The sequence below is a fragment of the Rattus rattus genome, chromosome 1, assembly GCF_011064425.1.
Source record: "Rattus rattus isolate New Zealand chromosome 1, Rrattus_CSIRO_v1, whole genome shotgun sequence".
NCBI classification, from domain to species: Eukaryota; Metazoa; Chordata; class Mammalia; order Rodentia; family Muridae; genus Rattus; species Rattus rattus.
The window spans coordinates 44,659,155-44,685,044 of record NC_046154.1 but is presented as its reverse complement, the minus strand read 5'-3'; the positions used below and the strand labels follow the sequence as shown (position 1 = coordinate 44,685,044).

General features: G+C 45.4%; 1 protein-coding gene across 1 annotated transcript in view; it reads right to left on the bottom strand.

Annotated features, from left to right (window-relative positions):
* The window catches only part of LOC116890245 (serine/threonine-protein kinase Nek10-like), a 64,954-nt gene that overhangs the window by 8,771 nt on the left and 30,293 nt on the right, over positions 1 to 25,890 (bottom strand). The window contains exons 8-9 of the mRNA XM_032890993.1: positions 14,981 to 15,081; positions 8,163 to 8,273 (exon numbers count right to left, since the gene is read on the bottom strand). Coding sequence (XP_032746884.1) covers positions 8,163 to 8,273; positions 14,981 to 15,081 — 212 coding nt within the window. The remainder of the gene's footprint in view (positions 1 to 8,162; positions 8,274 to 14,980; positions 15,082 to 25,890) is intronic.

Genomic DNA, 25,890 nt, shown 5'->3' with positions numbered 1-25,890 from the left:
AACCCTGAGAGGCAGTCTCTTCCTTGGAAGCTGTTCTGCTTGCCTCCTTATTCTACAGCTCCTGCCTATGATAAAAACTCCTTCCTAAAACACACCTTTCCCTTGCCTGTGCAGTCCATTTCTCAGGCTCACAGGACAAGCTCACTACTGGCCTTTGATTGTCCAGGGCCCTCACACACGTCCAGAGTTATGCTCGAGTGAGGCAAGAATGCCGCCGTTGTTCCCAGGGACATGCCACCACTGGTTTTCACTGAAATATATTGGTTCCCAGCCTGGTAGTCAGGGAATGAGACCACAGGAGCTGTGTAACATGGAGCTCCTCTCCCGTTTCACGCTTGCTCCATCTACAACCTGTTCCTCCATTTCTCTCTCTGGTTTTTTACCATCACCCTTTCACTTTTCTTAGGACCTTTCATTAATTGGGGGTTGGGAGAAGCACTTCTCCCTTTCCTTCTTTCTTTCTACCATCCCTATATCCCAGGCTGGGATACCAGAGGAAGTGAGCTGAGCTTAGTTAAGCTGGAGACAAAGCTGTCTGAGGCCTACAGTTTTAACCTTTCCTCCACGAACAAGTATCCATTCATCCTAACTTCTGAGAGCCAGGGAGTGATTCTTATTTTTTTCAAAACTATTGATCATGGTCTGAAGAAATCATATTAAATATTTGCCTTATTTCCCTGGCTTACGGTGCCACATAGTTGGAAGCTAAAAGTGCACCTGAATAGTACACCTGTTCTATAGGACAGTGGCTGACTGAATGCCTGGGTAAAGAGATAGCTGCTAGGCTAACGAGCACTTGGAAACAGCGGCACCTTGGAGGTCCATATAGATTTGTGACAGCCAATGCCAAGTCTGGGAGATGCACAGAATGCTGGCAACCCTAATTTATATCCTGCTTGTACAGGCCAACAAGTGATTCCCAAGCAAAGACCACAATAGATAGATTCCAGGTTCTTGCTTTCACCTCCAGGTTCAGTGACAGGGACAGGCCGAGGAAAGAGTGTGCTGATGCCATCACCTTCTGAGTTAAAGACTAGCCGCCAGCAAAGAGTAAGAGGGAACCTGGGTGTTTTGGTGGTCTTAGTTTTCTGTCTGAGGCTTCTTTATAAACCTGTGCATACTCTCAGGGGGAGGAAACTCTCTGCTGTTCACGGAGCCCCAATCTCAGTGCATCTGGACTTCTCTGGCCTTTGCTCTTCCCCTTGTCTTTAGCTGGGTGCCAAGGAAACACCCCTTTCCTCATTTCACCCTGCTCGTATCCAGATGCAACTAATCGTGCATTGTGGAGGTCACGTAGATAAGCCCATTGGAGGGGTGATGCCCCTTCACTCAGCTTGAAGCAGCCAGATCAGTCATCCTAGGTCCCCAGCAGCAGTTACGGCCACCTCTTCAGAGAGGAGAATAATGAGGAGACACTAGCTGGCCAGGCAATGTGGGGATACGGACTTCAATTGTTGTCCTTAGCCAGAAGCTAGAACTGTCCTTTGTTCTGTGCTAGACAGAAGACAGACATGCTACAAGTGATTGGGGCTCCAGCCCCTGGCTCAGCTTCTTGTTATCTTTCTTCTTTTACACAGCCCCCTGGAATTAGACCTGAGTGTGTAACCAAACCAACTATGCACACCTGGCACACAGACGTCTCACGGGGAGGCCAGCTGGACTGACCAGCTCTCCTCCATGCCTCAACCCAGTTTCTTCCATAAATCATGAGAAGTCGCTAAACTAATGGCCAAGGTCAAGTCTTTTGATGGTGACCTGCTCTGTACAGGTGTTCTCTGTCTCCAGCTCTCACCTATCTTACAACAAACACCTCTCTGAAACTGGCCATCTTAGGTAGGGCTTCTATTGCTGTGATAAACACCAGGATCAAAAGCCATGTGGGGAGGAAAGGGTTTGTTTCAGCTCAAGGCTTTCACATCATAGTTTATTATCCAAGGAAGTCAGGGTAGGAACTCAAGGCAGGAACTTGGAGTCAGGAACTGAAACAGAGACCGGGGAGGAGTGCTGCTTACTGACTTGCTCCTCTTGGCTTATTCAGCCCACTTTCTTCTGTACCCAGGATCACCTGCCCAGGGGTGGCCCTATCCAGAATGGCTAGGGTCTCCCACGTAAATCACTCATTAAGAAAATGCCCCACGGGCTTGCCTGTAGGTCAATGTTATGGAGGCATTTTCTCAATTGTGGCTCCCTCTTCTCAAAGAACCTTAGCTCAGTAAAACTGAAAACAACAAGCAAACAATAATCTTCACTCCGCCTTTGTCCATTAAATTTATTCTTTGAGTTCAGAAGCCACTGATCCAAGATGGTTTTGGTGGCCATTGATTGTTAGGGATAATCCATACCCAGTGTTTGCTTGCCTGAGGGAAGAAAGCCTCTATAACTGTGAAGTAAGCTCCCCAATTTCTATCATTCCTAGACACATGGGCACCCACAGAAAAATGCATGTCACATACATGTACACAAACGAACCTCAAATGTTCATAAAAGTGGAGACAATACACTGAACTCTGTGTGCCTAGCTCTCTGCTTGCACATGGCCAACGCTGCCTCGTTTATCTCTCTTCTATTTCCCTTCCTATCTATGTCCTTCCTTTAGGAATTAGATAACAAATTCTGTACAATATATTTTATACTCAAAATATTTCAGCAGGATTCTTGAAAAACTATGTATGTTTTATTAAATTGTCATTAAAATCATGGGGAACTAGAAAGATCATATTGAGTGAGTTTATTTTAGACCCAGAAAAACAAACATCACATGTTCCCTCTCAATTGAGGCTCCCGACTCAGAACCTTCAGGTATGAGGATAAAAACCTCCAGTGACTGCAGAATCCAGGCAAACAAAAAAACATCATTGTCAGGAGGAAGATCAATAGAGAGAGAAATAATAGCAGGATACAAGTGACTTGAAGAAGGAAATCAGAAAAACAGTAGAGCTCTAATTAGGGAAGGGGAGAAGTATAATACAGCAGAAGAGGAAGGGGGTAAAATAACAGTAGAGAGGAATGGAGATGAAAATGCTCTACCTGGGCTGCCAATGCTTACCCAAGCACTATAAACCATTTACAAAGACCCCAGCACAAAAATGAAAGCCTTCCTTTGGGTTTTTGGTCAGGGATGTCCAAGAGACTCCCAAAACATTATAGGCTATTGCTACTGTCTTCAATTGCCCTCTACCTCCAGAGGTTGCTTAAGGTACAATGTATCTCTACCCTGTGGCTAAAGATTCAATGTATTTCAGAAAGAGCGCCCAGAGGATCCAAACTGCATCTTACCTGAATGCCTTCTCCTTGAGGACTAGCTTCTGTGGTGCCAGGAGACTCCATGCAAGCTTCCCAAGAAGAGAAGCAACAATCCTACTCGGCTATGATGCCTTGAAACTGCATCAGCAACCAGCATGGTAAGATAACCCTCACGGCACAGTACTGTTATGCATTCCTCGGTAGCAACCAACTGCTCTCTAATTGGACTTAAGATCTGCTCAAAAAGACTGAAATTGTGCCTGGTATTGGCTAGAAAACTTATGGATCTTAGTGGAGAACCTACAATTGCCACTTTAATAAACCAGTGTCACCCTAACTACACTCTAAACCTCTGTCCGCATACCCACAGGTAAATATAGTTCTCACTCCACATCACGGAAACTTCTGTTTGTGATCCATCGCAGAAAACCATGACCAATCAAAACGCGTAGGTATAGAGCTCAGACTTAATAGGTACATATACAGATCCTGCATGTCAGGCTCAGGGAACACAGGAGAGGGAGCAGAGAGATTGTAAGAGGCGGGAGATCAGGGATTTTGTTGTGGCTTTGTACCTCATAGAGGTGTCATGAAGTCTAACCATCTTGGCTGGCTAGACATGAACTGAACAAGGACAATACCAATAGATGTGCTGCCATGAAAAGGGGCAAGGGGATGAGGCTTGGCCCTAGATAAGGAACGACCAGCAACTAGGGCATGCTGAAAGCATGGGGAAATTGTCTTCCCCTAGAAAGAGTACACAAGTTAGCTCTCCAATACTAAATGATCAGACCTGAAAACACACATATATTTTCTAAGACAAGTTAGAACAGGCCTCGGCTCTCCGGGAACCATGCATGGAAGGAAGAATGAAGAACTGTAAGCACTTATTGCCCCATATCGCCCTGAGCCACATCCCTTTGAAAAGACTGGAACCACCTTCCTGTGAGGCACAGAGTTTCCGTCCCATTTTTATAAAACTGTCTCCTCCATCAGTCTTTCTCCTGGTTTGTCTAGGTAGCAGTGGTAGGGACATAGGACATAGGACGCCGGGCCCTGCGCTGCCTATATGTGTCCTTATTCTCTATTTACTGCAAGATCCAGAGCACATCCAGAACTGGAAAACTGTTCTCTGGCATCGGACAGTAACTATCTCCAGCTTGGAGGACATAGTTTCTGACTCTACTACTCACTCAGCTTTGCCTGTAATGATGAAACAGCCACAGGTCAGACAGAAATGAAAGCATGCGGCTATGTGAATAAAGCTTTATTTACAAAAGTAGACAGCAGGCCAGACTGGCTTGAGAACTATGGTTTCCTGACTTCACATCTAGAAGCTTGATCAGATGCAGCTGCAGCTTTTGGTAGGGCTGTGGCACACACTATCAGGCTGCCCCTCTCCGTGGGACCTCCATCCTTTCTTGCCCTGATACTGCAAACCTACAGTGCTAGCTGAAGTCTGTCCACAATACAAAATGTCCCTTCATCAGCAATTTGCCTTCCCTGAGGCAGAATTTAAATAGAAAGGACAAAAAATTATTGATTTCCTTCAGAAACAAGTCTTAAAACAATGAATGGGTTACTTTGCATGCTCTGAGGGTAACCAAAGAGTGCTCTCTTTCCTTTAGTACCAGTATTAACTCCTGAATTCAATGCTGCTGCCATGCTGTGGTGGCATTCTTAGTGATGCTTCAGGGACAGCCTCTGCATGCTCCCGGTCTTCTGGACACTGTGAGGAGTCCCTGGCAATGCTGTGCTGCCTATACCTCAAAACAGACCAGTCCCAGCGGTGCAATTTCTGCACTGAGCCAATCAACTGTGTCTCCTCAGAAACATGGGGGAGGACTTGAATGCTGCTGGATTAGTTTCTAGAGTGGTTTAGAGAATATATTTTTAAAAGAAAAAGATTGTCGTGAATTTACATGCACTGACTTGAACTAATGTTTTCTATCTTCCTCTTCCCTTTCTTCATGCTGAAAATCCCAGTTCCAAGACCGCTGTGTGATGACTCAGTTGACTTTGGTGCCCCTGAATTAGTGCAGTCAAAGTGAAGGAGCCTAGATCAAAGACCAGCTTAGATGAGCTAAGAGAACAAGCTTAGTTCTTAGAAATGGGCTTCTCCATCTCTGAACTCCTTCGCATAGCATTCTGGGCATAGGTGAATGATAAGTGCCATTGATAGGTGGCCACAGTAATCCTGGCCACAGTAATGGCTGACTCCTTCAGATGGTAGACGCAAGCTCCCTGGGTCTCAGAAGGAAGGAGAAAGTGTAAGTCAAGTAACCTGGAGGGTGGGGACTGGGGGTGAGACAGGGATCGGGAGGTGGTCGTGACGGCGTCTGTGTCTGACAGTTGGAGGTTAATGGGCTTCTGTGACTGTACAAGGGATGGAATGCCCATTTCGGAACAAAAGTCATTGCAAGGAAAGGGGGAAGACAGGGGTCATGACCTTTGTGGATTTAGATCTTTCTATACATGTAAAACTGCATGACTATTGCACCAACATACAGTTTAATAAGGAGTTGAAGAAATGAAGGCTGTCATGCAGAATGTATAAGTGCATACATAATATTGATGCTCCATTCACTAATGAGAACTATACATGAAACACTGACCACAGGCCAGGATGTGCAAGATGCTGACACATCAAAGGTAAGGGACCAGCTGTGCCCAGGAAACACACAGGCAGGTGAAAGCCATTTAAGTCACGGGCGTGAGAATGGGAGCTGGCCATGGAAGAGGAGGCTGTGCTCAGGGAAGCCTCAGCCAGGCCTCTGTGGAGAAACTGACGCCTTAGTTCAGGGAAGCGTGGTTTGCTTCTCTACGTAGCCTACCTTCCTTTAGAAGAATGGGACTGTGCTCAGGTCTGGTGGCTACAACAGAACCGCAGCTGTGAGCGTCTTCTTCCCCAAGCAGAGCAGCCCCATTGAGCGTGTTGTGAGCTCATCAGACAAGAGCCTGTGGCATCGTTCACTAGACAGTGTGACCTGCATCCTAACCCTGCTTAAAATGAACAAAACTCTCCCTGGCCCCACCAGAAACCATCTTGACCAAGATTAGGACACTCTAAAGATGAATTTGTAGCTCTACCATTATCTATCAGACTGTGAAACAAGAAAATCCCAGGGAATTGAAAGTTTCCTCAGGAAACCCGTGCTGAGAGGAGGAAAAGGCTGAAACTTGGAGTGGAGGAGGGTTTGTCTCCTGGAGAGAGAAACCAGAGTTCAGACAGCTTCTCAGACCACCTTGAAAGATTAGAGCCAGGGACTGACTCATATCTCCTCCTTCTATTTAAAAGCTGCCTTGCCCTTAGGATCCCGAAGACCACACCGGCTTGGAAGGGCCACTGCACCTCTGTGCCCCTCTTGCCAGTGTGGGCATATTGACTAAGTATCTGACCTGCTTTTCATTCTCAATTTGGCTCTTTGGTGGGCTTGAGGCAGGTGTGTGGGCCAGACTGGCTCGTGAGACTCTCATATGAGCTCTCCAGTCCCCTGGCTCCCAGCAATCCTGCCTTTTTGTTCAGGCCAGGATACTGGCTAGAGATGCTCTCAGGACATGGGAAGGGAACCAAAGACGGCAGCCTGGAGAATGATTTAACGAAAGAAATTGGCTTCACTGCTTGGAAGAAAGCAATTCAGGGGCGTCTGTATCAGAAAAACTACAAGGACGTGCCTTCCAGGGAGGCACGAGGGAAATCCATGGGGCGGGAGGCAAATGGGCCTCTGAACACCTTCTGAGGAAGGTGCTTTCCTCTCATAAAGCCAGAATTTCTGCTAAAATGAAATTGCATGTAAATTGGCTTATTCTCAATATCACTTTAGTGAGAACATAAAAGCCAAGCATATTATAGTCTTTTGTGGGAGACTTGGGCTTCTGATGTTTAAAAATGTGTTTCTTGGGATTTAGGATGCTGTGGGTAAGTGTGAAGCCTCCCGTACCTCCGCTTCACCTCCACCATCTCCTCGCCTTTGCCCTGTTCGCCAGCACAGCCTGTGAAGGGCAGGTCAGTCTCTTGTCTCTGAGGGATGGGCTCCTGCTTTGTTTACCTGCCTGCAGCTGCCTCTGGTGTATACATCAATAGCGCAGGCATCACTAGGGCTGTGTGCCAACAAAGCAGAAACAGGCTGCTTACTTCCTTTTTAAATCAAAGAGCCTGCCTTACTCCTGAGTGATAAGCTTGTGCTTAAAAGTAGACTCACTAATGGAAGGAAAAAAAACTCAGAGGAAGAATTCAACACAATACCAACATTTAAGCATATGAGGGCATTTAAGGAGAGGAGAAGAGATGACATTGAGGGATCAAATAATCTCCAGCAAGGTAGCTAAACTTTCCACATCCTGGGACCTTCGTGGACAGGACAGAGGGCTTATATGACTTCTAGGAAAAAGTGGGTTTCCTGTGTCCAACTCATGTCACCAGAAGCAAACAACTTTCTTCCCCTTTGGTATAACCATTTAGCTTCTGCATGTGTGAAAAGAAACTTTTGATGTACCCAAATACTAAAAGGGTCCAGAACGTTGAAGATAGGAAGGGTAAATTCATTCTGCCCCCATAGATAATTAAAATCATGACTTCGCATAGTCAGGTGACTGTTTCAGACAGAAAATGCAATTTAGGGCCCACTGAGTAGCCTTCTCAAAAATACTGGGCCAGACCCTTCAAAGGTAGGCTGCAATAGACATATTTTTAAATTAAAAATAATATTTATTTTTAAGCAAATATGTAGTGACAAGAAAGAGTTGTTATCAGTCAGTCCCCTGGATATAATAGCCACAGAAAGAAGGGTGGGAAATCAGAGGTAGGGTGGACCCGTGTGGTCAAGCATTAATTTCCCTTTAATAGTAGGCAGAGGTCAAGGCACGGATTGGGAGGAAGACATCCCCTGTGGACAGGTGCCTACATGGAGAACACATACCTTCTTAATTTCGGATTTCAGGTTACAGGGGTTGCTCTGCTGGCTGAACAGGGACTTCTTGAATCTTTCTATAACCCTTCTCTTCAGATCATGGTGGAGAGCTGGAGGGAGCTGCAGAAAGCAAGAAGACAGACATGACCACCAACTCCTCCACAGTGCATCTGCCCTACAGGATGAGAGCACTTATACAGGGCCAGCACAACAATCCACCCTCAACAAGACTGAGGAAGAATCCAAATCAGCAAATGTTATGCTATAGTTTCATCCTCGGTATAGGGGTGGCTCTGCTATTTTGTTTTTTCTTGTCACCGTTACACTTACTGATAGCACTCTTCCCGTAACAACTATGCACATACACATTCCACTCTATTCATGTGTACATGTCTGTCACATGCCAGAACCATGCCAAGCACCCAGCCATAGCCTTCAAAAGAACTGATACTGTATTTGCCTGTGTGCCTGCCCGTGAGTGACAGTTCTTCAGCTGGTCAGAAACAAAATCCTACAGCCTAGTATTCCCAGGAAAGAATGTACTGACATGCATTATGACCTGGATAGGATGATGTGGATTTCATAAATACCTAGGCAGTCACTACAGAGTCTTAGAAAAAAGGGGGATTTAAAACAATGACCCGATTTGCAGGGTTTTGAAGGAAGAATTTACATGGGGGAATCAGAGTTCTGGTGGCATGGAGGGTGAGGTAAAGTCTGGGAGAAGAATAACACAAAAGAGGGAAGATCAGAATTATCAGACGATTTGGTCTTCATAAGCTTTTTTTAAAAAAAAAAATAGCTCGACATTAGAAGGAAGAGCTGAGGAATGGGGGCAGGAGGAGTTTGCAATGAGTGCTCCCAACTAAAACAGAAAATGATAAACCAAATGGTGGCCAAGAGAGGCAGGAGCACTGCAGAGAGGATCCCACCCCAGCCCTGCTTCACTGCCTGCGACTTCAGTTTGAGTTGCTACCTTGTAACTATTTGGAGCCAATAAAATATGTGTGCCACCGTGAAGGAAGGCTAATTCAAAGCCCTTGAAGTTCACATTTATTCTTGTCTTTCGCATAGAATAGAGGAGGAACGTGTAAGTGAAGGAGACAGTTTTCAACATTAGTCTCTTTGCCAGGAGAGGGGTGGAGAACTGAGAGGGTGGAGACCCAGCCTAGGAAGACAGGACTTGCTGACTGCTTGCTTTCTACCAGAAGTCTCCACCTCCACAGAGCAAACACCAGGGGGCAGTGGTGCCCTAAGTCCAACTAGCAACCTGTGGCTCGCAACAAGTCTGTGAATGGGGAAAGACTTCACACCCTGCTTGCTACAACAGCATTTTGAAGACCTGAATCACCAGTGAGCTCAGCCTAAGTCTGGAAGGTATCAGAATAATTGTCACGGAGATCTTGACAAGTCTTGCTATTCATTTAACTTGGCGAGCCTCTGGTTAACCTGGAGATTCATCTATTGCGCCTGAATTCAATGCATAATGGCTCACTTGAGTAAGCTCACATCCCTAACATCCTCACACAAACAAGTGTGTCTCAGTGGGATAAATGCTATTAGCACAGTGTCCCATCCATAAAGCATTCAGTGAGAATTTAAAACTTTACACAGAACGGTGATGGCTCATCTGTGGATGAAGTAAGTATAATAATGAAGTTGATATAAAAACAGAATCCTTTGCACTGCCGTTCTTCATCTCTCCCACAGCAGAGTAGCAAAGCAGGTTCTCTTTACAGTAAAGGATGAGTCGCATACCTTCCTTCTGAGGCGTAGGTGTTTGTGTCAGCCTTATCCCTAAGCCAACACCACTAGCACATGGCTGCCATACTGTAGCTCACAGCGTACAAACATTCTCAGGGACTCATTACATCTGAGACACACACAGCCCACAGAAACGCCCATTTTCCTGCTAAAGAAAATTATTCCAGAAAAGATGATATTTTCTTCAATCCAAAGCTGGAAATGGTTTTTATTAGACCACAAAAAGTAATAAAAGGAGAAAAAAATTCTGGCATGTCTTCTCAAACTTGCATCAGTGTGGAGTCTTTCCAATACCCTGCATTCTCTACCGAGATATACATTAGCAAGACACCAGCAATTTGCAGGGCTCCACTGGCTAAATAGTAGACCAAAATAGCACTTTATTCTATTTTGATATTTTGCTGCTTAACAATTTTTCCCTAAATGTTAAAAGCAAATGTTCTAAGATTCCCATTTAAAGAAATAAAAACCTAACACTTCTCTTGAATTTGGAGTCCCTAAAAGCAGATTTGGTGTGAGAAATATAGGTATGCTCTTACTCCCGCTACACAGTGTGTCTCTCTGAGACCTCAGGACGGCGTCTGCTGCTGCTGACACCCCAGTGATGGGCAACGCTGCAGGTCCTCCCCAAACTTCCTATCTCCTCTCTTGGAAACAGATGTGTTGTCATTTTTTAAGCTGTTAGATGATGACTTCAAAGCATATATTTATTAAACTGACTGAAGTCCAGTAGAGAACTAAAGGCAGTCTGATCCCTTCAGCTCTGCGGGTCTTATCTGTGCAATAACTACAGGGTAATATTTGAGCATTAGATACCAGCTGCTCAAAGACACGCTGATGGCCAGCATCTGAGATGGACTACGCATTGCCTCCTTAGCATGCCAGCCTTAAGACTGCCTTTCCAGGTTAGGGAAAACCTGCCCGGGTTAAGATGTGCAATCGAAGGAAGAAGCGTCGAACATCCTGACTTGTAGAACTGTTGCCATTAGATGACTGACTTTTGCAGGTATGTCTCCATGGAAACTGGGCAGGGACAGAAGCAGGGTTTTCTGTCAGTTCTCCTGGGAGGACAGTAAGAAGGGGGGTGCTCCAAGTCAATCAGACTTGGAGCAGGATTCCTTTATTCAGCTCGGTCTTGTGTGTGGTAAATGCGTCAGTGTGTCATCTCAGCTGTGTCCCTCTCCTTCCTATGATGACACTGGCTGTATCGAGCACTGTGTGTTAAAATTCCCCGTGGGGAACCTTTCCTCGCTGTGTTAATAATGTTAGGCTGAAAGTGTTCTAATAGCACATTTGGAAAATCTGCAGTCTTATGTCTGAACTGGCAGCATGGAATGAATGCATGCCACTGGCCGAAAAATACAAAAATCGTCCAGCCCGCCGACAGTTTAAGGGAATAATGACACATTTACAAGAGTTTCATCTTCGCTGTAAAATGCATGGACTCCCATAAAGAAAGAGTATACACCCATTTATACATAGGGATTTATATATAGAAGGTATGCTAAATTTCGAAGGATATTTCTCTCAGCTTAATGATTAACAGATTAATTAAAGAGCTATTTCCAGATCTTCCTATAACACTAAAGGGTATTTCCCCAAATTCCTGGGCTAGTGCATAAATGGACATTAATTTCAATATGATATGTTTACTGTCTGATCTAGTAGGTGATACTTATCAAGTTCTCTCCCAGATGTTTGCTTATATTTCTTCACACGCTGTCATTTAATCAGTCAAAACGTTCTATGTGGCTACCTAAGAGACAGGCTGACAGCAGAAAATAGTGAGGAAAATAATTAATTTTATATTCTTGGGTCCAGAAAGGCAGTTGACTGAGAATACTAGGTTTGGGGCAACACTGTCTGGTAGGACTGATCTCTGAGCATAAAATGTCCCAAGGTGGGGGGCAAATGGCACCAGGGAAGCAAGGAGAACAGCAAGGCTGTGCAGTGTCAAGGAAGGGAGTGGCTTTGTCTGCCTGGTCCCTAGTGTAAGCGATGGTCAGTGCCTGACAGGCCATCCTGATTGTCCTGCTAGGACACCAGGGCATTTCTCCCTGGCTCAATGGCCATATACTAAGTTCTGTAGATACGAACTGTGAGAGACCCTGAGGAAGACGGAGCTTGTCCTTCTGAGTTGAGGATGCTCTGGCCTTGCTTGGCTCTAGCAGCAAACAGTTGTCTGTACCTGCTGGGATCCCAGCCGGTTGGTGCTTGCTCTTAGTTGCATTCAGTGGCTCCATCTGTAGGAGATAGTGTTCCAGAAAGTTCTACCAAACCCTGTCCTGTCCTATAGAAGGTGTTACACAGCACATTGCTCCCAGCGGTCTTCAGCAGGAATCTGCGTAGATTGCCTGCCTGTCTCCAAGGGAAGGCTTTATGCTTTCCCAGCACAGAACCTCAGCCAACCTCACTGAGCCTGGCGCAGAAGTTTCTGTTCCCGTATGTGACCTCTTCTTAGATGCAAGGCCTTGGCCCTAAAGGTACTAAATTGGGCCCCAGAAACATGAAATGGGGGCATCTTTCTGAACCCTGATGAAACTGGGAATTTTAAACCCAAGTCACTTTAGTATTTATTGTCAGAGGATACAACTTCTTACTCTGTTCTGAAAAAATAGACTCCCCTCCCCCTTCTAGAAAGTTGCAGAGATGACTGGGAGCAGGGATCTTGAGATGGCATGCATGCTCCCCACAAGACATTCAGGAGTGAGGGTCAAATCCATAACCCATCAGATCTCCATAGAGTTCATGGAAGCTAATCTCTGAGAGAGTTTAGGAGGAAGTGGTTTACATGCCCCAAACTCACAGACTGTACAGAGCAGTGCCACCTCAGAGTGTGTAAGATTGTATGTTTGCTGGCTATTGTATGGGGAGGAATTAATAGAGCACAGCGTCCAGCCAAGCCCTCAGGCATGGGGACTCACACTCGAGATTCTGCATGGGATGGGCTGGTCCTGCAGATTAACTGCTCCAAGGAGAGCTTGTGTTTAGTGGGGGTGCCATGCCAGAGCTTACAGAGGAGAGAATGTTCAGATGTTCCAAGAAGTGGGAGTGGTGGGTGATTTGGATGATGTATTATCTGCTGACCTGTGGTCTACACACCCCTCCCCAGCTGAGGTCAACCCAGAACCTCTGGAAGGTGTTCCTTCCAGGACAGCACATGCCCGTGGGGGCCCTGCATCCTTGCAAACCATGAGGTTTCTCTCCTTGGCTGGTCATGTGACCCTGAAGAATACAGAAATCCAGTGAATCTGACAACAGAAGCAGAGTGATAAAACCAGACCCCCAGTGGCCAGCTGGAGCACTCAGCACAGAGAAGCCGGCCCTGCTGACAGAACGCCTTGACTGTAGCAAGCTTTGGTGGAAACAGCTACTCGGGTGTTTCCAGACAGGAAGCTAATAGCTGTGTTGCCCCATGTGTTTGTTTGTTGTAACAGCAGAAAAGGAACCACGGGTTTTGTAGGCGACGTTCTGACCTGGGTTGCTGCCGTTTCAGTGAACTGTCTCTGCCTTTTCACACCTAACTCAACTCAGATACCCGCCAATGGCCCTGGCTAATATGGAAGCTGCAATTCCTGGATAAGGGACCTGAAACACTGTAACAGGAGCTCTCCATAAATTTTTTTCTGCACTCTCTCCAGGAAAATGTGCAACCATTTATCAAAGTGACTATCTACTGGGAAAAAGAATATGCAAGCTTCCCAGAAATATTAGGTGCTGATTATAAATCATCAGTGGTTCCTACAGTCTTCAACTGCCCCTAGCTTATAGAAATCAACGGCTTGGGTCTTGCCTTTCAAGATGGGGCTGGATGATAGATGAAGTCTGCGTGCACTTCTTTCTCACCAGGAGGCAGCTAGTACAAGGGCCTGAAGCGCCTTTCTGCAGACTCTGAATGTATAGCTAGACTTGTCATGAGTGGTTCCAACAACTCCCATGGTGGCGCTTACACTCTCAAGGTAATCAGGACATGGGCTAGTTATTTATCTTGTTGCATAGACAAAAAAACAAACAAACAAAAAAAGAAACCAAAGAAAAAAAACAACAACAAAAAACCCACTGACAAAAGCAATAAAAGGAGGGAGAGAGGGAAGAAGGGGACAGAGAGGAAGGGTGAAAGGGAAGGAAGGAGTGAGGAAAGGAGGAAGAGAGAGGGGAGAGAGAGAGAGAGAAATGTGGGAGAGAGAAATGAGGGAGAAGAGGAAAGAAAAGGAAAGGGGGAAGGGAGAGAATGAGAAAAGAAGGGAGGGGAGGAAGGAAGGAGGGAGAGCAATTTTACTTTGTCTTACAGTCATAGGGCTTACAGTCTGTCACAGCAGGGAAGGTTCCGTGGCAGAGCAGAATACAGCTGGTCACACTGGATGACTGATCCTATTCAGCTCCCTTTCTCCTCAATACTCAGGTCAGGACTCTAGCACATGATATGGCCACATTTGGGAGGAGTCTTCCCACTTCAGTGAATGCAGTCTGGTTAGTCCCTCATAGACATTTCTTTCATAGCGATTCTAATGCTCATCACGTTACAGTCAAGATCAACCATCATAAGACTATGCCTCGCAAAGCCTGGAACAGTATCCGGTGCTTGAATAGGTGCTTGCTAATTATAGGAAAACTAGGTGAAGGAATCAATAAATGAACCAGGTGACACTATCTTGAACTTCAAAGTACCTATTTTCTTACCCAAATATCTATGCTTCTTAAAAAAGGAAAAATTCGCAAATGGCCTTCATATTCTTGAGAGGCTGGGTTGTCAAAGTCAATGAAAGGAGAGGTCCCATTCCTTTTCTTCCTATGATAGAGTAGCTTGTAGAAAGAAAAAGCAACCCAGTTCTGCCCCTCCTTGCATTCCACAATGAAAATCCAGTTGTGTGGAAGTGGGATGTTTAAGAATGAGAGCACAGGCAGAAGCCATGGAGAAAACTGAATTTAATTCACATGCATGTGATCGGCGGGGTGAGTACGACTCCGTGTTTGCTCAACATCAAGGTCCCCCAAGGCTGTGTGTTCTCAGCTATGTGAGCTTTGGCCTGGAGGCTGGGAGGTGTACCTCTGTAGACACTGACCTGCGTGATGTAGATGACTTTGTGCAGCTGGATCAGGATCTGCTGAATGGGGTCGCAGATCTGCCGCACTTTCCGCTGGGACACAGCAATGCCTGCAGACGCTATGGGTGATAAAGTCGACAGTTAGTCAAGGCTCTTAGAAAAGTGGTGTTAGTGCAAAACAATAAAGTTCTGGGGGAGAAAGAACCCAAGATCTCATCTCACCAATGAGATACTATAACACTCTCGTGTTTTAGAATACAAAATAACCTGTTCTTTCCCACCACTACTCAAGCACCAAAGGAACAAAAATATTCCTTCCATAATATTTGAGAAACTAGATGCCCTTGGATATTTTGTCCGTAATTGTAGGAGGCTGTCATTGGGAGGAAATGGTGCCTCAGATAAGAAGTTCTGAGGAGAGCTTTTCCTTTGCTTACTTGCTCGCTCGCTTGCTCTGCTCGTTTTTAAATAATAAACTGTCCATACCTTCTAAAACACATTTTAAAGCTAATTTTATCAAAGATACTAGACACAAACACCAAAAACTCTATAGCAGAATTAAGTACTGTTCAAATCCTTAATTATTGTAAATCTTAATGTCTACTTAGATTTCTTTCTGGGGTGACTTGTCCTGAATTGTCCCTGTAAACCCACTGCACCTTCACAGATTCTGACTAATGGCTGTCAACGTGCTCAGGGGCTGCTTCCCCGGCTTCATAGTCCTTGGCACTGCACAGCGCTCTATTCTGGAGGACTGCAAAGCTAATATAGGAACGCCCCCCGCCCTGCATTAGCCACGCCCATCTCTCCTCATTCACGGATTGCAATGGAGTGCATAGAAGATGCCAGAAGATAATATCCCCTCTCTTCCCTCTGGAACGCACGCCACGCACGCCACTCACACACGCACGCCTGCACGCACGCACGCACCCCACGCATGCCACACACGCACGCACGCGCACACACACACACCTATACCATCGTTTATGCAATAATTTACCCTTATCTCATTAAAATTAAGTTTCTTAGGCCTCCTTTCCTTCCTTCCATACCATTTTAAGCATTTAAGAAATTAAATCTGTTATAGTGATTGCTTCAGCAATAGCCACAGTTTTAAAGACTCTTGTGTGTGCTTTCAGAAAATGATTGTGTGTCTCGCCATAATGGTTTGTTTTCAAAACATTTACAGAGAATTTTACATGGCTATTTAAAAGCATGAAATTATCCATTTCAGAAAGAAAACAAAAAAAGGTAAATAAAATATGAAGATTCTCCTTATGGCTCGCTCTATGTACTTGTTTGAAAATTAGCACAAGGAATAACCCAGCTCTGAGCCATCTGAGGCTAATTTCCTGTTGAGGTGTAAAGGCCCTGTCGCTTTTGAAAACTCCTTGTAAGCATAAATTATTGGATCATTAAGATGTGATTTAATAAATTACCCTTGGGGCAAAAAGCTGAGAAATCAAATCACAGGAGCCTAGCGGAGAGCAGCCATGCGGTCTGCTCCCCACCGTGCACCAGCCTGGGCGACAGTAGCCCCACCCTCTGCAACTGTGCTCCCCACCCAAAGACCCCCTAAAGGGCAGACTTCTGCCTAAGCCCCTGAAGACAGGACTTGGTAACGGCACTAAGTTCCTGCTGGCAGCAGAGGACTGGTGGCCTTAGGTTTGTCATCCTCATGACGGCTCGTCCATCATGATTTCCAGCTAAAGGCTCACAGCGTGGCCAAGCAGTTTTAGGCTTGTGACAGCAATTGAGTGGGCACCACAGACTTGACTCTACTTTACCACAAACGTGCACTCATCTGTGGCCCTACACACAAAAGCAAGGAGTTAGCCAGAATGTCTGCTGTTCAACATAGCTATGCACTTTAACTTAAAAAAAAACAAAAAACAAAAAACTGGGTTTTAAGTCCATCCAACCTCTGCGCCTCAGTTCTAGGAAACGTTTGACTTTTGCAAATTGCTTTGATCAGTTGCTTTCTTAAAATAAAATGTTAAAGGTTTAATTGCAAAAGCCCACCCCAACCCATAAATCAAGCAGACAAACACACAAAAATGTTATTACAGATGAGGCTCAAGGCTCGGGGAGGCACCTTTCCTCAGAGCCACTCAGTCAGAAATAACTGCTGACATCAGCCGTGTGTGCTACCCTTCTGCCTCCTGAAATATCTGTCTCACACACATGCACAAGTAACGCCCAACAGTAACCTTCAGACTGTCTTTCAGCCTTGACATCACTTTAATAGGTTATGAGCAGCACTGTGAGAAATGGACGCAATGACCTGACCAGAACGGGAGCGCTGCAGAGTACGCCACAGGCAGCTAGGGGCTGCTCAGTTAGCAATGGCGGACTGGTCGCTGAGGGCCGCTGTCAACACAGTTTGAAAGGCAAACTATACCTCTCTTGGGCATATACCCAAAAGATGCCCCAACATATAAAAAAGACACGTGCTCCACTATGTTCATAGCAGCCTTATTTATAATAGCCAGAAGCTGGAAAGAACCCAGATGCCCTTCAACAGAGGAATGGATACAGAAAATGTGGTACATCCACACAATGGAATATTACTCAGCTATCAAAAACAACGACTTTATGAAATTCGTAGGCAAATGGTCGGAACTGGAAAATATCATCCTGAGTGAGGTAACCCAATCACAGAAAAACACACATGGTATGCACTCATTGATAAGTGGCTATTAGCCCAAATGCTTGAATTACCCTAGATGCCTAGAACAAATGAAACTCAAAACAGATGATCAAAATGTGAATGCTTCACTCCTTCTTTAAAAGGGGAACAAGAATACCCTTGGCAGGGAATTTAGAGGCAAAGATTAAAACAGACACAGAAGGAACACCCATTCAGAGCCTGCCCCACATGTGGCCCATACATATACAGCCATCCAATTAGACAAGATGGATGAAGCAAAGAAGTGCAGGCCGACTGGAGCCGGATGTAGATCTCTCCTGAGAGACACAGCCAGAATACAGCAAATACAGAGGCGAATGCCAGCAGCAAACCACTGAACTGAGAATAGGACCCCCGTTGAAGGAATCAGAGAAAGAACTGGAAGAGCTTGAAGGGGCTCAAGACCCCATATGTACAACAATGCCAAGCAACCAGAGCTTCCAGGGACTAAGCCACTACCTAAAGACTATACATGGACTGACCCTGGACTCTGACCTCATAGGTAGCAATGAATATCCTAGTAAGAGCACCAGTGGAAGGAGAAGCCCTGGGTCCTGCTAAGACTGAACCCCCAGTGAACGTGATTGTTGGGGGGAGGGCGGCAATGGGGGGAGGATGGGGAGGGGAAAAAAAAAAAAAAAAAAAAAAAAAAAAAAAAAAAAAAAAGAAAGGCAAAACCAGAAAAAGAATGTGTGTGTGTATGTATGTACATGTGTGTATGCATATGCGTATATATGTGTATATTGTGTATATATGTGTATATGTATATGCTATATATGTGTATATGTATATTAATATGTTTATGTATGTGTATATATAGTATATGTGTATATGTATATGTGTATATATAGTATATTATGTATATATGTGTGTGTATGTATATGTATATGTATGTGCATATGTATATTTATATGTATATGTGTGTATATATGTATGTTTTTGTATATGTATATATGGAACCTCCCTTCTCGTTTATTTTCTCTTCTTTCCCCTCCACCTCCTTTTCAGCTAACCAGTGACACGTTATGTCCCAGACACTGCTGTTAGGGGTTACTGCTTTTCAGTGCACCATGGATAGAGCAGTTCTGGCTAGTTCCTTACGACCCTGGAAGAAGCTGTTGGTTCGCCTGTGCGCCCTGTGCTTTGTTTAGTTAACTTCTGTCCGGCCAGGACCTCGGCAGCCATCAATATCTCTCAGCTGTCGACGATGCCATCTGCATGTCTCACTAAGGAGCCAAGGGATACCAAGGCCAAAGACATACTCGCTTCTCATTGAAACAAATGTCCCCTAAAATGACTGAATTAAATCACACTTTGACCAGAAGGGAATGTATTATTCCATATCCCGATCAACACTACCTACTATCAAATTCTAATTATATCAGTCTGTATTTTTTCCTACTTTATAGTTTTGAAGGCTAGTGAAATTATTAGGCTTTTTAATTATTTATCATTGCTGTTGGACGATTGCTTATATTTTTATTGATTTGCAAATGTTCTTTGCATATCCTGAATTCTACTCCCTTTGAATTTTATGTTAAAAGTATCATATGTTTCTATGTGCTCTGTTACTTATGTTTGATTCAAAGATACTTCTCACCACTAACATATAGAATAAGGTGATTCTGAGTCCCACACGCTGCCAGAACTCTGAGATACCTGCTGCTGTCACACTATGCTGAGTTTAAGACTCCTGGGGGATGGGGGGTGTCTGTCACAGATACTATCCTGTGGCATGAGCTGGCTTTAGGAAGTAAAGGGAATTTCAAAATGAGACTGGCATGCAAGGAATCCTCTGTTACACTAGCAAGCAATGATTTCCCAGACAGCTTCAGGCCGCTGCAGTTAGCTGCAGTCTGCGAAGGAAGGGTCTCCATCTGTACCTGAGCTGACACTCAGCTTTCCTGAAGCCCCGACAGTGAAGGGTAACTTAGCCCTTAGGCAACCGAGAGCAATTTAGAAACCAAGCCAATGCAGTCTTTCCTTTTCCCTTATTTACTGATTGGTGATAAATACGATCAGGGCAATCCCAGTCACCTCGCGTTATCGTTATCTGGTTTTCATTAATTTCTTCTTAATTTTCTCTTCCAAATTAACTACCTGCCAATACTGTACTTATTAAGCATTGACAGAAGTGTCCAAATTTTTTCATCTTTTTAATAACTATATATTGCACTTGTCAGGTCAGCATGACACAGCCATGTGTGTCTAAGGTGAGTGGACGGTATACCATGGACGGTATAAGTCTAAGGAGAGTGGACGGGATACCATGTGTGTCTAAGGTGAGTGGACGGTATACCATGTGTGTCTAAGGTGAGTGGACGGTATACCATGTGTGTCTAAGGTGAGTGGATGGGATACCATGTGTGTCTAAGGTGAGTGGACGGTATACCATGTGTGTCTAAGGTGAGTGGACGGTATACCATGTGTGTCTAAGGTGAGTGGACGGTATACCATGTGTGTCTAAGGTGAGTGGACGGTATACCATGTGTGTCTAAGGTGAGTGGACGGTATACCATGTGTGTCTAAGGTGAGTGGACGGTATACCATGTGTGTCTAAGGTGAGTGGACGGGATACCATGTGTGTGTCTAAGGTGAGTGGACAGGATGCCATGTGTCTAAGGTGAGTGGGCGGGATGCCATGTGTCTAAGGTGGGGACGGATACCATGTGTGTCTAAGGTGAGTGGACGGGATACCATGTGTGTCTAAGGTGAGTGGACGGTATACCATGTGTGTCTAAGGTGAGTGGACGGTATACCATGTGTGTCTAAGGTGAGTGGACGGGATACCATGTGTGTCTAAGGTGAGTGGACGGGATACCATGTGTGTCTAAGGTGAGTGGACGGTATACCATGTGTGTCTAAGGTGAGTGGACGGGATACCATGTGTGTCTAAGGTGAGTGGACGGTATACCATGTGTGTCTAAGGTGAGTGGACGGGATATGTGTGTCAAGGTGAGTGGACGGTGTGTGTGTCTAAGGTGAGTGGACGGGATACCATGTGTGTGTAAGGTGAGTGGACGGGATACCATGTGTGTCTAAGGTGAGTGGACGGGATACCATGTGTGTCTAAGGTGAGTGGACGGGATACCATGTGTGTCTAAGGTGAGTGGACGGTATACCATGTGTGTCTAAGGTGAGTGGACGGGATACCATGTGTGTCTAAGGTGAGTGGACGGTATACCATGTGTGTCTAAGGTGAGTGGACGGTATACCATGTGTGTCTAAGGTGAGTGGACGGGATACCATGTGTGTCTAAGGTGAGTGGACGGTATGCCATGTGTGTCTAAGGTGAGTGGACGGTATACCATGTGTGTCTAAGGTGAGTGGACGGTATACCATGTGTGTCTAAGGTGAGTGGATGGGATACCATGTGTGTCTAAGGTGAGTGGACGGTATACCATGTGTGTCTAAGGTGAGTGGATGGGATACCATGTGTGTCTAAGGTGAGTGGACGGGATACCATGTGTGTCTAAGGTAAGTGGAGTGGTCGGGATACCATGTGTGTCTAAGGTGAGTGGACGGTATGGGTGGACCATGTGTGTCTAAGGTGAGTGGACGGGATGCCATGTGTGTCTAAGGTGAGTGGACGGGATACCATGTGTGTCTAAGGTGAGTGGACGGGTGTGTCTAAGGTGAGTGGACCATGTGTGTCTAAGGTGAGTGGACGGTATACCATGTGTGTCTAAGGTGAGTGGACGGGATACCATGTGTGTCTAAGGTGAGTGGACGGTATGCCATGTGTGTCTAAGGTGAGTGGACGGGATACCATGTGTGTCTAAGGTGAGTGGACGGGATACCATGTGTGTCTAAGGTGAGTGGACGGTATACCATGTGTGTCTAAGGTGAGTGGACGGGATACCATGTGTGTCTAAGGTGAGTGGACGGTATGCCATGTGTGTCTAAAGTGAGTGGACGGTATACCATGTGTGTCTAAGGTGAGTGGACGGTATACCATGTGTGTCTAAGGTGAGTGGACGGTATACCATGTGTGTCTAAGGTGAGTGGACGGTATACCATGTGTGTCTAAGGTGAGTGGACGGGATATGTGTGTCTAAGGTGAGTGGACGGGATACCATGTGTGTCTAAGGTGAGTGGACGGGATGCCATGTGTGTCTAAGGTGAGTGGACGGGATGCCATGTGTGTCTAAGGTGAGTGGACGGGATACCATGTGTGTCTAAGGTGAGTGGACGGGATACCATGTGTGTCTAAGGTGAGTGGACGGATACCATGTGTGTGTCTATGAGTGGACCATGTGTGTCTAAGGTGAGTGGACGGGATACCATGTGTGTCTAAGTGTCTAAGGTGCCAGTGGACTAAGGTGAGTGGATACCATGTGTGTCTAAGGTGAGTGGACGGGATGCCATGTGTGTCTAAGGTGAGTGGACGGTATACCATGTGTGTGTAAGGTGAGTGGACGGTATGCCATGTGTGTCTAAGGTGAGTGGACGGGATACCATGTGTGTCTAAGGTGAGTGGACGGTATACCATGTGTGTCTAAGGTGAGTGGACGGTATACCATGTGTGTCTAAGGTGAGTGGACGGGATACCATGTGTGTCTAAGGTGAGTGGACGGTATACCATGTGTGTCTAAGGTGAGTGGACGGGATACCATGTGTGTCTAAGGTGAGTGGACGGTATGCCATGTGTGTCTAAGGTGAGTGGACGGGATACCATGTGTGTCTAAGGTGAGTGGACGGGATACCATGTGTGTCTAAGGTGAGTGGACGGGATACCATGTGTGTCTAAGGTGAGTGGACGGGATGCCATGTGTGTCTAAGGTGAGTGGACGGGATACCATGTGTGTCTAAGGTGAGTGGACGGTATACCATGTGTGTCTAAGGTGAGTGGACGGGATACCATGTGTGTCTAAGGTGAGTGGACGGGATACCATGTGTGTCTAAGGTGAGTGGACGGGATACCATGTGTGTCTAAGGTGAGTGGACGGGATACCATGTGTGTCTAAGGTGAGTGGACGGGATGCCATGTGTGTCTATGTGTGTCTAAGGTGAGTGGATCGGGATACCATGTGTGTCTAAGGTGAGTGGACGGGATACCTGTGTGTCTAAGGTGAGTGGACGGGATACCATGTGTGTCTAAGGTGAGTGGACAGGATACCATGTGTGTCTAAGGTGAGTGGACGGGATACCATGTGTGTCTAAGGTGAGTGGACGGGATACCATGTGTGTCTAAGGTGAGTGGACGGGATACCATGTGTGTCTAAGGTGAGTGGACGGGATACCATGTGTGTCTAAGGTGAGTGGACGGGATACCATGGGTGTCTAAGGTGAGTGGACGGTATGCCATGTGTGTGTAAGGTGAGTGGGCGGTATACCATGTGTGTGTAAGGTGAGGGATGGTATACCATGTGTGTCTAAAGTGAGTGGACGGTATACTATGTGTGTGTAAGGTGAGTGGACGGTATACCATGTGTGTCTAAAGTGAGTGGACGGTATACCATGTGTGTGTAAGGTGAGTGGACGGTATACCATGTGTGTCTAAGGTGAGTGGACGGGATACCATGTGTGTCTAAGGTAAGTGGACGGGATACCCCTTTCTTATTCACAGCCACTGCCTTCCCTTTCTTCTCCCATGGTTCCCTCTTACAGATAAGGATATTTTATAAAACATGTTTGCCTAATTAAGGCAGGCACACACACACACACACACACACACACACACACACACACACCAGTAAACATATATCACACACACCACATATACGCCACCCACACAAACACACATGCACATAGTACCACACACACATACTAGACACCACACCACACACACACAAAACACAAACACACATATACCACACAATACCACACAAACCATATAGATACCACACATATACACCACATAAACACATACACCACATGTCATATACACATAACACATATATACACACACCATATACACACACCACACATATCACATATGCCACACAGACACATAGACTCACATACAACACCACATATATACCACATACACAATACACATAACAACACACACACAGCATATACACATATGTACCACACCACATACACACCACATGCACAATATATATACACCATACATAACACACAACACATACAGACTATACACAGCACACACACAACACATACACAACATACATACAACACATATACACCCACACAGCACATACACACCAACTACACAACATATACACATCATACATACCACACACACACTAGACTCCCCCACATACACACACACACACACACACACACACACACACACACACACACACACACACACACATTTAGAAAGAGAGAGAAGGAATATGTAAAGACAATCATTTATAATATGCTACCAATGTATTTCTTATAGCACAATATTACACATACATTGTTTGGTCTTATGTAAAGAAATTATTCTTAATAAAATAACAGTTTAGAATTTTAACTTTAAAATTCTTTATGGATTTTATTACTAAAAACGGAACAACCAAAAAAAAATGAAACATTCTGTTCTAACAGTTAGCCAGGATAAAGTATCAACCAGTTATTTTTCTGAATTCTTCCTGACGAGAATCAGAAACTCTGAGATAGGCAGACAAAATAGCAGCAGAGGAGGCAGGGCCTCCTGAACAAGGGGACGTAGTGCTCTGTAAAGACAAGCGAGGAATGGGGGCAGGGTGGATGTGCTGTGAGGACTGTAAAGGAAAAGGAGGCCTCTTCTAGACATGGGACACAGCTCTAGCATGATGGAGGGCACACGTGGCTGGAGGCCTCCAAACACAAGAATTTCACAAACGACATCATCAGCCAGCTCTGACCTGGTTGGGCAGTGCCATGAAAGATACAGTCAGTGCTCAGCAGGGAAGGAAAGCAGGAGCCACATGGACAGAGAGGAAGGCCTAGAGCTGGCAGAGGCCTGGATCGAGTGTTTCCTTTTCCAGGTACCAGCAGCGTGCTTTCAAGGAAGATGTGCTACTGAGTCCTAGCTTCCTTGTCGGAAGTGGGAGCACGGTGAAAAGGAGCAAACTACAGGAGGTTGACGCCGTGCACACCTTAGGGGAAACCTACAACATGTGGCAGCTGTCTGCAGAGAACCAGAGCCAAGATGGCTGTGGCAGTGTCATCCTCAGAGAATGACATTTACTGTTGTTTGATCTTGGTTTGTCTCGTGAATCTGTAAAAAAAATTCAACCTCTGTCATCATGTGATATTACTACATGGGTGTGATGGTTTGTATATGCTTGGTCCAGGGTGGGGTACTATTAGGAGGTATAGCCTTGTTGGAGTGGGTGTGTCACTGTGAATGTGGGCTTTAATATCCTCAACCTAGCTTCCTGGAAGCCAGTCTTCCACTAGCAGCCTTCAGATGAAGATGTAGAACTCTCAGCTCCTCCTGCACCGTGCCTGCCTGGATGCTGCCATGCTCCTGCCTTAATGATAATGGACTGAACCTCCGAACCTGTAAGCCAGCCCCAATTAAATGTCTTTATAAAAGTTGCCTTGGTCATGGTGTCTGTTCACAGCAGTAAAACCCTAACTAAGACAGTACCAGGGACTGGGGTTTTGCTGTAAAAGGCCTGACCATATTTATGTTTGGGAGAATGTGGATTTGGGGACATTGGATTTGGAAAGCAGTGGAATCCTTTAAGTGGGGCTTAATGGGCAATCCTAGTAGGAATATGGAAGACTTCGTGACTGAGAGTGGTTTGAACTGTGCAGATGTGACTTAAGAGGTTTCAGTGGAGAAGAATTTCAGTGTGTGGCATAGAGACTGATTTTTGTGGTAGAGAAGAATGTGGCTGGTTTTTGCCCTTGACTGAAGAGTCTGCCTGAGGTTAAGGTAAAGAGATTTATACTAATTGCATTGACATGGGAAATCTCAAAAAAGCCCAGCAGAGACTTGTATAAAGCATCTCTGAGTCCTCACGAGACCATCACTCCCTGACTATTGAATTCAAGATACAGAAATAGGGGCCAGAGAGGTGGCCCAGTGATTAAGAATTCTTGCTGTTCTTGCAGAGGATCCAAGTTCAGTTCCAACAACCTACGTCAGATATCACATAACACTTCTAACTCCACATCCAGTAGACCTGATGCTTCTGGCCTCTGTTGGCACTGACACTCATGCACACATATCCCCATACGAACATGCACACATAGACATAATTAAAAATAAAATATAAAAAATTATTTAGAAACATCCTCATCAACAGATAGCACCTTCCTGGGACCTGGCACACCTCCCTCGGTGTTTCCT